General features: G+C 45.8%; 1 protein-coding gene across 2 annotated transcripts; it reads right to left on the minus strand.

The window, feature by feature from the left end:
* Positions 1 to 11,066: 11,066 nt before the first annotated feature.
* On the minus strand, positions 11,067 to 14,697 carry LOC105900291 (zinc finger protein 260-like). 2 transcript variants are annotated; one of them, XM_031578869.2, is made up of 5 exons: positions 14,338 to 14,697; positions 13,769 to 14,039; positions 13,476 to 13,510; positions 13,221 to 13,284; positions 11,067 to 13,116 (listed from the first exon to the last, which is right to left on the minus strand). In XM_031578869.2, exons 1-5 carry the CDS (start codon positions 14,527 to 14,529, stop codon positions 11,426 to 11,428), a joined length of 2,253 nt encoding a protein of 750 aa, XP_031434729.1. In that variant the 5' UTR covers positions 14,530 to 14,697; the 3' UTR covers positions 11,067 to 11,425. The 2 variants fall into 2 exon arrangements, with proteins under 2 accessions (XP_031434729.1, XP_012683007.2); XM_012827553.3 differs by having other exon boundaries at positions 13,458 to 13,510; positions 14,338 to 14,696.
* Between the last annotated feature and the right edge of the window lie 25 nt (positions 14,698 to 14,722).

Genomic DNA, 14,722 nt, shown 5'->3' on the forward strand with positions numbered 1-14,722 from the left:
CCATTAAAAGCATGTTTGACACTTTACAGTCCGACGACGAGCACAGCTATTTCCCCAGTGCACTTTATATTCAGACGAGGAGCACAGCTATTGCCCCAGTCTGTTAACCTTGCGCTATGATTTTATTGAAAAACCTTTACATGGCTGCATTGTAAGGAAAGATATAACTTAGCAACTCTGGACGTACCAAAAAGCCCAGGCAGCAATGTTCTCTCCTCGGGCTTATCACAAAGAGATTATTTTCCTGACGGCTGTGCATTCTTAAGAAGCGTTTGGAAAACTCTAGAGTATACAGCAGCAAACAGCAGGGTGATTTAAACAGAGAAATATCTGTAGATTTCTGAGGTACATAACACTGGATACCCCTGAGGAGGCGGACGTTTTATCATTCATGATTTTACCGAATAAAAGCCACTGAAATTCCGCACAGAGACAATAAATGAAGAGCCAGATTAAATATTAGTTTGCGAGTAACCTCTCCCACTCGATGAAAGAAAGAAGCGATGAGAGACCAGATCTCTTCCTTTTCGCTTGTGAAGGATACAAACCCACGGGAGAGGGAGACAGACACGCAGTGACAACACAGGCCCACACCACGTACGGCAGGCACAGGCAGTGACACGAGAGCAATATAATGCACGCGGAGAGAAAGAAATACATCCAAACAAATCCCATCAAAGAACAAGAAGAGAAGCTTCGGTCCTATCTCAGCCTGGCAGCTCCACAATGCTGAATCATTTAAGACTGGAAACGTCATGGAAACCCAAGATACTGTATCTCCTCGCTCGCAGTTAGAGGGCTTTCCATCGACACACGTGACAGAGACAACAATGTGAACGAAAAATGTTTCTAGTCACCAATAAATATTCACAAAGTTTTGATAAGGTCTGTTAGCTGTCAAAGTTACTTTCACTTAACCAGCTGGTATATGACTGGCATCATTGTAGGGCATAAAGTGACACAACCCTTTATTTTATTCACAGACTGTACTGCCACAGATAAGAAGAGCAAAGCCATAACCCATGCTTCCAATGCCAAATGTAGCATGTTATATACTACATCTGCAGTTTTGCAGAAAAAATCATAAAGAAATGATTTAAACTGAAACATACAACACGCACACTCTAGAGTATACTCCAACACTATGCATTTCCTGCAGATGTACCACATGGGGTATTAGCGATGGCCATATTGTTGAAGGTGGAGATGCAAGCAGGGATGGATAATATCCTTCAGATGCGTCACACACGCCATATGCTGCTTTGAGGCTGTTCAAATGAAATGAGAGAATTCAGAAGGCATTTCTCTTACTAGATAAAAGTAAGTTACAGTCACAGTGTTCAAAGTGGGAAAGACTTTAATCACAGCATCTGCCTATGTCATTAATCAAGACTAGTAATATCATTAATCACAAAAGCAGGGGTTTTATTTTTTGGGCTAGATTCAACACTGAATATTTTCTAAATGGATTCATTTTAGCCAGATTCACTCTTCAGCTGCGGGTGCTCAGTATGCGGGGAGTCTAATGGCTTCAGTAGAGTCATTTACGAAAATAAATTCCCTGATTAGGATTAAGTGAATTCATTTCTCACGAGTTTGGCCTGTATTGTTTTGCCCTCCACTAATTTACAGGCCAGTTAAAAAAGAGGCTTTGCCCTCGGCTGTTGCACATAATTGGGCCATAAAGTACGGCGCTGTGCGGCTCTGCTTTTTGGTGACAGAAAGAGATAAGGGTGGGGGCACTCAGAAAGAAGGATGTGTATAAATCATGCCATCAATTGAGATAAATTCACCAAGACTATAGATATCGGACGTTATTGAGGTCTGGGTCTGCATTCATAAAGGATCTCCTACTTTATCATGAACACATCGCTCAGCCCTGACGGCCGATTCTTTAGCCAATGAGGCACGAGTACTGGTTATGGGCTTTTCCATAAATAGGTTTCCCTATAATATTTGATATGCGTGCACACAAAGGCTTACAAATTCTACGCCTGATTACAGACACACACACACGGTTGTCTATGTTATTTATGTCACATACAGTATATTATGCCCCCCCCCCCCCCCTTATTGTGCATTGCCCAGTATTTATCTTTCTGTACCATTGGGCATCTTTCACACTTCATGAAAGGCCCTGCATGCTCCAGAAAAGCCACATTTGTGGACTTCTTCTCTCCAGTGCAGAGGGATTCTCCACACTTCCTTCAGGCTGATTCTCCATGCTCCACTCTGATCATCAGGGTGTGTCAACAGAATGCCATCAAGGTTACACCCCCCCCCCCCCCCCACCCCCCCCCTGTCCCTTCCTTCCTTCCTTTGAGGGAGGCTGCGTTTGGGGTCATTTCACAGCAGAATTTCAACCTTGGTTACACTCTTCACTCTGCGGTTTGTGGCTGCCTGGCTTCTTAAGTGAGGGTTTCCTACAGGAAAGTATCTCCTAAAGTCTCGTCAGTCAGTGACAGGAGCAAGATACAGTGGGCTGTTTCATACTCTGGGGACTGTAGAAGAGGACATTATACAACAGGACTATAAAAAAGAAGGAACAGACTTTTTTTAGTCTGTTCATCATTTTTACTGTGGCAAACCACAGGCCTCAAGGATTGATTATGGGCAGTGGAGAGGACAGATGTGATGAAGGAGAGAGAGAGAGAGAGAGAGAGACAGACAGACAGACAGACAGACAGACAGACAGACAGTCAGACAGACAGAAAGGAAGGAAGGAAAGAAATACAAGAGAAAATAGAAAGAAAGAATGAAAAGGTAGAAGAGAAAGGCAAAAAATAAGAGGCAAGGAACATACAGATGGCTCAGAAACAGTCAGAGAAAAATAAATCCTTCCCAGAAGCTGTCATCCAGAGAAGCCCTCCGGGGAGCAGGGAAGCAAGGCACCCTCAGCGCTCAGGCCTGGCTCCCACTCCTGCCTCCTGAACTCTCAGAGCATCTCTCTCTCTCTCTCTCTCTCTCTCTCTCTCTCTCTCTCTCTCTCTCTCTCTCTAAAGCTCCTGGCTCCCACTCCTGCCTCCTGAACTCTCAGAGCATCTCTCTCTCTCTCTCTCTCTCTCTCTCTCTCTCTCTCTAAAGCTCCTGTTATGATCTTGTCGGAGTGCACTGGCTAACCGATTCCACCGAACGAACAGAAATAGAGCCTGGGTGTCACATTACAGCGATTCCTGACAGGAGGATTTTCACCGTTCAAGAGGACGGCGTTTGACAACCTCTCTTTAGAAAAGAAAGGGCTCAGTGTAGGTATCCAATCCCTCAACCCCCCCCCCCCCCTCCCTCCTCCTCAGTAGCAGTGGCTGTTCTTATTGACACATGTTGAGAAGAAGACTTCAGGTGATTGGAGGAACGGCCCACCCGCTGTGAGACCGGCGAGGGCAAAATAGCGAGGGATTGATCGGGTTACATCACCAGAGGAGAGCCAGACAATGGCCCCTTCACTGTTTACCTCTGCGCACCCTAACACAAATTGGTCCCTCAGGACCATGTCTGGGACTACGATACACAGCAGGCCAAAGAAAAGTGGACCGATATCAGACGCCGCGTTGTACCCCCCCCCCCCCCCCCCCCCCCGGGGAAATCATAGTGCTGCTAACGGGCCGACAGCCAATTGAAAGGACTCCTCACACGGCGCCTTACACATACTATCTAATTAGGCTCGGTGACGGCCCTCTCTGTCACATTAATCTCCCGCTTCAACCCCCTTTGTCTTTTAAGGGCCTCACATCAGTCTCTGTTGAATTGTCTGTGATCATCACACTCACATGCTTGAGTGTAGTTGGTATACTCTCTCTCTCTCTCTCTCTCTCTCGCTCTCACTTAATACATCACTCCGTCTCCCTCTGTGAACAAATTAATGAGCGAGAGCATGTTGATAGGTTGATACCTGCAGTCCATCCATTCCATCCCCCCCCCCCCCCCCCTATGCAGGTGACATGTGAACAGGCGCTGTTAAACTGTTTGCCTATGCATGGCACAGGCAGCGAACACAAATGAGAACAGCAGAGCAATTTCTGCAAACAGCCCAGATCGCTGGAGTGGCAGGCGGCACGGCACGGCAGCAAGGTGCTGCTTTTGGATTAGTGACTCCCAAAGTCCCCTCTGCGTGAGAAAAAAAAAGAGCCCTGTTCATTTTCCCATTTTCACACACTATTACCATACATGATGGGAGTGCACAGGAGAAGCGCTGCGGAACAAAAATAAATAAATGAGTTTCACAGAGGGGTCCACTCAGTCTCGGCATCTAATGCACAGTACAATAAGGGTAAGCCGATCTGCCCAAAGAGTTTTCCATATATTGAGAGAGGGAGGGAGGGAGGGAGGGAGGGAGGGAGGGACCATAAAACAGGAACAGCAACAAAAGAAAGCAATGACAGACACAGTAAGAGGGATGCGAGTACGAACAGGGTACGACTACAAGGTATTAAGCCACGCTTCAGTTACCGTATGTGCAACCCCTAAGCGAGCAGTGTATGCTCTGTGCTTTTTCCCCTTCAAAATGAAAAGTTCTCAAATATGAAAGGGATTAGTCTCTCTGCTGTAGAGTGTCAGTGAGGTGTAACTTTGGTTGTAATGACTACATTGTGTCAAAGGTCTCCAAACGCGTGTGCAAAGGCGACTATTCATGCCTTTCATCATCTCAACCCCTCTTCTGCCCTCCTCTGCCCCTCATCTGCCCCGTCATCTGCCCCTCATCTGCCCCCCTCTGCTCCCATCTGCCCCTCATCTGCCCCCATCTGCCCCTCATCTGCCGCGTACATAAATAGTCACCCCCGAGCTTTTTTATAAGGAAAGGTGAAAAGTGAATCTGCCGCCTGGAAGGATGACACTTGACCCGTATTCCAGCTGAGGTCTCGGACAAAGGCACGTGTTTGCTATCAAGATTAGTATAGTGGCAGTCCCCATTGTAAGGGCTTGTATTTGCGCCGCGCTAAGCAAACACTGAGGATAAGTGCACAGCTGCTGTCATGGAGCCACAACTCACACGAGGTCACTGAGGTGGGGCCGCCGTGGAGGCAGAGAGGTAACCGCGGTAACCGTGGAGGCAGAGAGGTAACCGTGGGTAACGGTCATTTAATCTGGCAGATAAGGCTGCAATAAAAACACTGATGTATCTTTAATATAATGTGAATATTTCATGTGTCAGTGTGGAGGTGATATTGCATACTATGACTGTGGATGAAATGCATCACACATTGGTCCCTTCCCCCTCATCTGCCTGCTGTGTCTTTGTAACAGTGAAGTGTGCTTTTATGAAAATGTATGAGTGTAGGAGAGAGAGAGACAGAGAAAGAGAGATATTTAAAATTCTCTTTAACTAGTTCACGAGTTGCCAGATGAGATGTTTTTTTACTTCCTTTTCCAGTGATTAAAAATGAGTGACATACAATAAAGTAAGCAATGTGTTTTTCATCCATTTCTCCTGGCTGTTGCGTTGTAGTGGGATCGAAAGCAAAGAAGCGATAGCAAGCGTAAACATCTCTTCATACAAAGGTTCTGTCCTCAGAAGAGGAGGCAACGCTGCTCGCTTTGGCGTGCTGCACTTACGCTCCCAAAACTTTTCCAAAGGGGTTCTAGCTCCAATGTTGAATATTTTAAAAGTGACTTAAGTAAGTCCATGAATAACAAATGACAGATAAAGCATACTTCAAGAATGGTAAAAAAAAAAAAAAACTTTAAAATTGCATATTTTTGTTGTTTTAATCAATGGTTTTCGCTCTGTTATGCTAGGCGAGAGCAGCCGCAGTGCTTCAGTTGAAGTTAAGGAACCTTTGAAAACCAGCGTGGTGTCTCAGCCCCTCTTACCCAAATGAACCATAACAATCGTCATGACATCTAGGGATGGGAATACCGGCTGAGTGGGAATACTGGCTGAGTGGCACTCCACCACCTATCCACACACGCAGCCTAAAAGAGTGGGACATGGTAGGCGTCTGTAAGGTGAGCACCTCACATTGAGCTGGCCGTACAGGCTTGCTGTGATGGTCAGAGCCTGAGTTGTGCAGAGGTCATGATAGGACACCGTAAGCCGCAGACACACGTGGATCGGTCTCACGTTGGCTTTTAGATGACGTAAGACAGCGCATCAGCAGCGAACACGAGTTGTCTTAGCGCAAACGTCTCAGGCACACTTTTTCAAGGGAGACTAATAAGAAAAGTCAATTTATCTGGAGGACAGGAGAGGAGAAGAGACGTCTGCGTGCCTCATTCTTCTCCGTACGGTTCAGTCTGTTTCCCCCGCTCCCTCTCCGTGCACCTGCTGGTTTGGGTAGCTTCACTGCTAATGAGCTGTCACACAGTATGCCTGCGTGATCAACAAAAACAGTCTGCTTGTATGAGAAATGCGCTAAAACAGACATCTACATTTGTCATTCATTAAAATGGGCATTACAAGTGCTGATGTTGAACAATAATATATAGATGCAAAAAAGAGAATGACATTTAATTCATATTTTCCCCTAATACTCCCTGAAATAATGATATGTTAATCTCCTTGAGCTGTCCATTGAAAAGAATAAACTGGGAAAAAGAGAAAGAGAGAGAGAGCTCAATATGTAGTCCCCACCAATCGCACAATTACAACTGAAGACAAATGATGTTCTTCTTCATCAAGTAAAAAGTAGGTCAGATTAACATGAAGCTTCATATTTCAAAACTATTTCCTTTTCCAGATGTCCATCCCACAGCAAACTAACATTGAGGCTCTTTCAACTGACAACACCGATGTATGCCGTTGAAGAACAGAAACAATAGGCCAGAGAAAGTAAAACACATGAATTTGTTCATTCTGAAGCAACTCTGATATGATCAAAGCCAGAACTGTTATGTGCTCCCATCGTTAAAAGGCATGAGGGAAATTGCTGTGATTGAAATGTGATTATTTTAACAGAGTGGGGAAGAAAAAAAAAATCACTGGAGCTATTGCCACTAGCAATTACGGTGTGTTATACCAAGAGAGAATACAAGCCTGACTAAACTACAAGACTTGTAAGTGTAAGCTGTGAGGCTGCTTAATGCAGAAATTGGCAGAGACAAGGTAGGATGTATCCCACCCTTTGATCTCCCACAGACTAGCAGTCAGCTGGCAACACCAGGTTTACTGAGTCCTTGTGTAGCGAGTAACAGCAGCTTGAAGTGGGACGACATTGACACTAATACGCATGACTCAGACAGGAGAGCAGAATTTGCTTGGCAGGAAGGCAGGAAGGTGAATAACCTAAAGTACGATTGCCCGACACGTGTTTATGACTGCCCATGATTGTGCTCCGTACATGTCCACCAAACCGATTATTTTACTCTAGTTAAGGCATACAGACATGCTATGTGCTCCCATTGTAATGTCAACATTAATTAAAGAAAGCTTACTTTTATGCTCCCACTTTTTCTTAAAAGAAACTTTGGCTGTATTCCCTACCAGCATCAGCTATGATCACACTGCCATCTAGTGGAGTGGAGTTCAGGGGTGCCACGCATCAGTGGGATGTAAAAACAATTTCAAAAACCTTTTAACATGGCACCACATCAAATGACATGCCTGTCTGCACAAGTCAATACATTCAATTAATAAACTCATGTGACAACTCATTCGAATTGAGCGTTGAAGTGTCAGTTCCTGCTTAGTGAAACCAGCAACGGGATTGAAAGCAAAAATACCCAAATGAACTCACACACCACTGATGCATTAAGCGCACCATCTCTCAGTGAGCTGTGTTAATGTCCTCTTAATATAATGGTCTCTGCTATCCATTTACAGCTCAGACTTGGGTTAGGCTACTTCCATTTTCCCATCAGATGCTGGGAGAACAGGTTTTCTATTCTCTGTGTAACACACCAGTTGGCATGGCAATCCTCTCCCCCCTGAAGGATGCTGCATTGATGTACTCTACATATAGGAGTACCATACCAATATCCAAAGTTATATTTATATTTACGTGATGTTTTTTTCGGCTTTGGTTTCCTCAATGGGCCCCTAACCTGTGGTCGATCTAGACAGCTAATACACAGTTTTACCATATCTTTGATTTCCCAACATCAGATATGCTAATTTAAACTATTTATAAATGACAGCTCCAGTGGGAGCTAATCCAAGGCAGGCAATGGATAGTATTTCTAATGTGCTTCATTTTATGGAAAAATAAACTATCCACTTGCCTAGCATCACTCCTGTTTGGGCTCCCCTTGGGAAGACCTTAAGGGCCTGCCAAGTGAAACAGGACGACAAGCAGGATTTCTTTCCATATCAACTTACAACGAAATCCCACCGTCCTGCTTGTTTGAGACCACACACAACATGTCATCTTCACATCTTTAGCCCATGAAAAGTCTTCTGCCCATTTTTCACATTCTGCCTTTGAAAACCGTAGGTCTATAATATCTCTATATAATTTAATAGTCCTTAGCTGTGTGCGTACCCACCTTCAACTCATCTACCCCCTCCACGCTTTCATTTTGATTACATTTTGATTTTGTTTGGGAACAGATGAAAGTTTTCCCGCGCTCCCACGTCATAGACCATGTTACCGAGCGAAGAATCTCCTTTTTCTCTCTAATTACAGTCGGTAGAGGGGCTCCTTCGCGCAGTATAGCTGGATACGGCACCCACCCTCATTTTTCAAGTTAATGCTTTCTGTAAACAGACAGATCATTTTCTCCCACAAAGAATTAAAAACCATTTTCATCTGATGAAGACGGCAGAAGGGCTGGGTTTCAAAGTGCTCAGTAATAATGAATGAATTACTTCGTTTTCTTTTCAGCACTGTGTTGCATCTAAAGTTTCCTTAAAGTTTACAGACAACGTTTTTTTGATTGTTTTTAAGCCTAACAATCACCACTATTGCGTTCTGGGAATTTCCTGTGTATAGGTCTAATCCAAACGGTTACTGCTACCAGAGATAACCATGATGAGCAGCTACATTAACCAGAGATAACCAGAGATGAGCAGCTGCATTAACCAGATTCTTCTAGTCCGTGCCTGCAAACTCTGTGATAATACCCTTGATGGGTATTTCAGAAAAAAAACATTTCACCAATGTCAGTCAACACAGGTTCATCCCCGGTTATGACAATTCAGTTAGTCAACACCTGGGAGAGATGCATAATAAGTAACTCACAGACTGGAAGTGGGTGGGATGGGCAGGAGCTTGTTAGCGACCCGGGTCATGCCATTGACATTGAAATTGACCCTTGTAAGTCGGACTACGCAAGTTGACCCTTTTAAAGACAAAATCAACGTGAATATAACCCTGGTTGGGCCTCGGTTTGAAAGGTGTATGAAACACATGGACATCAGTGTGTCATCAGCATTAGGTATAATAGGCTACATTCATTAATAGGCCAACTACTGATATCCGTCCATTAAAAAATGAGCAAGAAATGTTCACAGATGCAGCACCCCTTCTGTTCATTAGTGAACTTCCTATTGGGAATGCATACAGCTGCCATAATTAAGCTGCTAAATTCATGTTCATGATTGAGATCAGATATGAGGTGGCATGAATGCGTAGACACATCATACATTGTGAATAAGCCATGTCAAAAGTATGGAAGCTGTGTCGCCGAACAGTTGGCAGCCTTCTGTTTTTGTTTTCCAACATAATCAACACTAGCATAGCATGCAGTGATTTATACAGACCACCGGAGCATCATTATCTCTCGCTGACAATGAATGGCCGTGTCATTAATTAATGCCACCACAAGGGTGGCCATATGCTGAGTGACATCAGAGGATGTCAAGCTCACGCAGAGAGAATGCCTAATGATGTAGGCCACTCAAGGCTGGGGGGGGGTCCATGTGTTCAGGTTCCTGGGGGGGGGGGGGGGGTCCATGTGTTCAGGCTCTTGAAGACTTGTTTCACTGTGCCTGCTCTTCCCGGGCCCTCGTTTAATCTGACCGCCACTCCTGCGCCTATTTCATGAGAACTGCAACCTGGTAGTCTGCCTCATCAGCGTGTGCGACACCTGCAAAGACGAAGTTCAAGTGCAAAATATATAAGAGATAATGCCGCCGCGCACCAAAGGTCATTGTAATGAATGTGTCGCTAAATTGAAGCCAAAGTGCTACTGCGATAAGATGAGCTGAAGGCATTTATCATTAGTGTGAATAAGGGGAGGTGGCCCATGGATCTCAATTACACAGCTCAGTTCTATGAGCTCAACCAGATTAAAACTTTCAGCTGACTCGTCACAGTCATCCACCCAGAAACGCCAACCTGACCGTCAACAGAAGGGCAGAAGAGTGAACAAGTCCCAAACTGCACACTTGGCAGAACCCTCCAGGGTGATTCTAATTTTCCTCAACGAGCAATTTATTTGACATCATTTAAAATGCAAGCCACAAAAATCATTTGAGGGCGAGAACCTGTCAAAGGGCTGTGACTCAATACTGCCCTCTAGTGGTTACCAGTGTTTTCCCACTGTTAGAACCAGTAACACAACATGACATGAAAATGCACTTACAGCACCTATGAATTTAAAGCCGTTGTTTTAACAATAGTTATTAATACAGCAGCACCAAACTATGATGGAACAAGAACTTAAATCTCAGTCATCACAGTCCTTTTTGTATTTAAAAAACACGAGACAAACATAATTAGCCAATGTCAATAACACTGTGGCTTTATTTCTCCCACAGGGAATAGCAGCAAGGACAGGATACAGTGCAACATTTAGCAAAGGCCAGAGGACTAAATGTGCAAGCTTATCATTCAAAGTACATTTTTAAAGTGACTTTAAATATTCATATTATTAAATAACTGTTGATGGCTGACGGTCACAGATGGCCAGATCTAGAGTCACAGCCTGTGCTGAGTTTTTTCTTTTTTTTCCGAAAGGCTTCTGCTTGACGGGGTTCTTCAGTATGTAGCTGATCTCCACCGGCCCCGTCCTTTCTGCGAACTGCTTCCAGGCTGCCTAGTTGTAGTCCAAGATCTCAGCAGCCTGTGTTTAAGTGTTCTCTGTGAGTGTGTGTGTGTATGTGTGTGAGTGTGTGTGTGTTCTGTGTGTGTGAGTGTGTGTGTGTATGTGTGTGTGTATGTGTGTGAGTGTGTGTGTGAGTGTTCTGTGTGTGTGTGTGTGTGTGTGTGTGTGTGTGTTCTGTGTGTGTGTGTGTGTTTAATAGTCTATTCGGAAAATACATTCGCATAGATTTCTTTGCAAACAGTCGAAGAACCTGAACCATAAGAGTAGTCTTACATTTTACTTTTTTTAATTATTCATCCAATATGGAGTCTTAACATGTACTTGATTGTCTTATCATCTTTAAATACAAACAAAAATACTTTGTGATAAAAAAAATGGCTGTTGTTTACAATCTCATGTCTATAATACCCCATTATCGCCAGTCAAGAGTGTGTAATACGCAAACATCAGCCGCACCACCGAAAAAACAAGAAAACGGCGATTTCAACGTAATCGTTCCAAAATCCTACTGCAGGTAAACAAAATCCTCCTTTACGTCACCAACACACTTGTGGTGCGACAGGCTCCTTTGTGAGGAGAAGCTCTTTCCGCACCGGTCACAGCCGAAGCGTCTCTCGCCCGTGTGGACCTGCAGGTGGACCTTCAGGTTGTTGGCCTGGCTGAAGCTCTTCCCGCACTGGGCACAAGAGAACGGCTTCTCCCCGGTGTGCACCCTCATGTGCCGGTTGAGGTTCTGCGCCACGCTGAAGCTCTTGCCGCAGACGTCGCAGCTGTGCGGCTTCTCGCCGGTGTGCACGCGCTGGTGCAGGTCCAGGCTGCTCTGCTTGGTGAAGGTCTTGGCGCACAGGCCGCAGCTGAACGGCTTGCCCTCGCTGTGCACCAGCCGGTGCGCGGTGAAGTAGCTCAGCGAGCTGTAGCTCTGGCCGCAGACCTCGCACACGAACGGTTTGGCGCCCCGGTGCACCTGCCAGTGGGCCTTGAGCGTGCCGCTGGCGTGGAACTGCTTGCCGCACTCCTCGCAGGCGTACGGCCGCTCGGCGGCGTGGGTCAGCTGGTGCCGCTTGAGGTAGTTGGCCGAGCGGAAGCTCTTGGCACAGGTGGGGCACGCGTAGGGCTTCTCGCCGCTGTGGATGCGCTGGTGGACCTTGAGCGAGTGCAGCTGGTTGTAGCTCTTGCCGCACGTGTCGCAGATGAAGCCCTTCTCGCCCGTGTGGATGCGGCGGTGCACCTGCAGGTGGCTGGACTGCGTGAAGCCCCTCTGGCACACGTCGCAGCTGTAGGCCTTCACGCCCGTGTGGATCAGCTGGTGGCGGACCAGGTTGGGGCCGATGCTGAAACACTTGCCGCAGATCTCGCAGCTGAAGGCTTTCTCCGCCGTGTGAACCCTTTGGTGTGTGTTGAAGGCGCTTTTCATGCTGAAACTCCTGCCACACTTCTCGCAGGTGTACGGCTTCTCGCCCGTGTGTACCCTCTGGTGGGATTTGAGCCCACTCTTTTGGCTAAAACAATTCCCACAAACGTCGCATCTAAATGGCTTTTCTCCTTTGTGAACGGTAAGCATGTGGACGTTCAAGCTGCGGCGCGCGGTGAAGCTCTTGGCGCATGTAACGCAGCTGTGCGGCCTCTTCCCCGTGTGAACGACCTGGTGGGTGCGCAACTCCTTCACCTTGGGGAAGACCATCCCACACAGTCTGCACCCGAAGCGTCTCTCTCCTCTGTGATCAGTCTTCCAGTGGAGCTTCAGGCTGCATTTGGCTGGGAAACTGACCCCGCACACGGTGCAGCTCGAAGTGCTCTCCCCCTCGAAAACCACCTGGTGTTCTTTGAGGTGAGACTGCGTGCCAAAGATCTTCCCACAGTAGGCGCACTTGAATCGCCGCTCCCCCTTGTGCACAGTGAGCTGATGGACGTTGAGACTGCACCGGGCGGTGAAGCCCTTCCCACACTGTTTGCACTTGAAGGGCTTCTCGCCCGTGTGGACCACCTGGTGGGCTTTCAGATTGCTCTGCTTGCTAAACGCCTTCCCGCAGTGACTGCAGCTGAAACCCTGTGCCGGTTGAACGGAGTATGACTTCCGGACCCTTCCGCGGCCTCGTGAACGCTGGCTCCTGCAGTTCAGAGACGGAGGGCCGTCCAGCTCATTTGCAGTACTTTCAAGGGAATCAGGAACAACTTCTGCAGTGTTGGTCCTAGACTCTGTGGAATTGCAAAAACACAGTATTGGTTATCCCAGGCTTTTTACAGGGCCCAATTCTTGTTCTTGTAGTCTGCAAAGTAGGCTGACACAAGAACCAACATACCATCGATCCGATGCTTGGTGTTGTTTTCATCTGGCAGCTCTGTGGTTTTCACGTTACCTGAAAACTGACGGAAGAAGATGACAATGTCACCCATTTTTATTTTCCTTCTTGTTCATATACCGGTAATCCACTTTAAAGGCAGCCAATAGCGTGTTATATAATATCAAGGAGAGTTATGGGTTGAGAAGAAGAGCAGTTTGGTGGGAAAATAGAAACAAGTCACTGATTTAAACTTACTGTGTCTAAAACACCCACCTGGCCTTCCTCACTAGATACTCTCTGGCATGTAACTGAAACAAAATGCATATATCATTAAGGTTCACTCATGTATTGGTTTTAGAGTTGATGCTGATCACAGTGTCAGTTGGCATTAACATAGGCAGAATTTTGCCATTTGTTATTTTTTCCTGTTGACAGTTCAGCTATTAGGTAGTTCATGTTAGCTAAAAATGAAAAAATAATGCATCAACCACAAATGTGGGAATGTCTGTTAAAAAAACGGAACGTCATCTTTCCACACGGAAAGTCAAGAAGTTAAATGAACCTACCCAATGAAAGTCCATTAACAGTATCTCCAGCTTGGATCCCAACAGAGAGGCAGGATTTGAAAGTAGGTCTGTTTCCATCTAGTTCTTCACGGCAGCCTGTTGCATCTCCAGGTTTGCTCTCCAGTGACAGAATCTTTGAATGCAGGGCTTCATATTTGATCTGATAGTCCTTGATTTCTAACTGTAGCGTGGCAGACACCTCCTGCATTAGAGTGACGATTTTATCCATGGCATCTCTGGATAGCCTCCCCAAAATTGCGGACAGGAACATCTGTTGATAGATGCAAAAAAAAAGTAACAATACGAGGAACGGCTGCGCGCATTTCCGTCTCACTGCTCCACATCCTGATTCATTCACATGGACATTACTTCACTAGCAGACCAGGCGTGGGATTTGGTCATTATGTAGGATCTCCCTCTATATTGCAGTAAGTTCCCTGTTGTTTTCCATCATCCTCAAACAAGGTTGAGGTAAGTTTTAAGTTACGGTAGTTTGTATAACGCTGACATAAAACACGTGCGCTTATATAGAGACTGAGGCATGTCGAATAGAGGCAAAGGTTACTCACTGTGTATTTCTCATTGTCCGTCTCCGCTTCAGATAAATGACCTGCATCTTTTTTGGCCTCTCTGCAAGGCATCTCTTTGCATGTCAGAGTAACGATTCCATCGACATACCTACTTATTTCAGTAACAGCTGCCTCAACAAATACTTGTATAACGGCGGCTAACGCTGTTCGAAAAGCGCCATGATCTGACATTTCTTAACCAATTTCCCCTAGTCTGAATATTGTTCAGATACTGAACTTCATGTGTGTGGTTTGTTTGTATCAGAGAATTTCCGAAAAAATTGGAACCGGAAGTTTTGCTTTCCTTTTCCAGGGTATACTGCCCCCTGTTGAGATGGAGGCATGTGACAATTATGCCATTGACAAAAATAGATCTACACTTGAA

The sequence above is a fragment of the Clupea harengus genome, chromosome 13 (assembly GCF_900700415.2).
Source record: "Clupea harengus chromosome 13, Ch_v2.0.2, whole genome shotgun sequence".
Lineage (NCBI taxonomy): Eukaryota > Metazoa > Chordata > Actinopteri > Clupeiformes > Clupeidae > Clupea > Clupea harengus.

Excerpts from the sequence above, each read along its gene's own strand:
- LOC105900291 (XM_012827553.3), bottom strand. The coding sequence starts at position 14,529 with ATGTCAGATCATGGCGCTTTTCGAACAGCGTTAGCCGCCGTTATACAA. Across the intron at positions 13,285-13,457 it reads AGGTGGGTGTTTTAGACACA|TTTTCAGGTAACGTGAAAAC; the intron begins GTAAGTTTAAAT and ends TTCTTCCGTCAG. Across the intron at positions 13,117-13,220 it reads CACCAAGCATCGGATCGATG|AGTCTAGGACCAACACTGCA; the intron begins GTATGTTGGTTC and ends GCAATTCCACAG.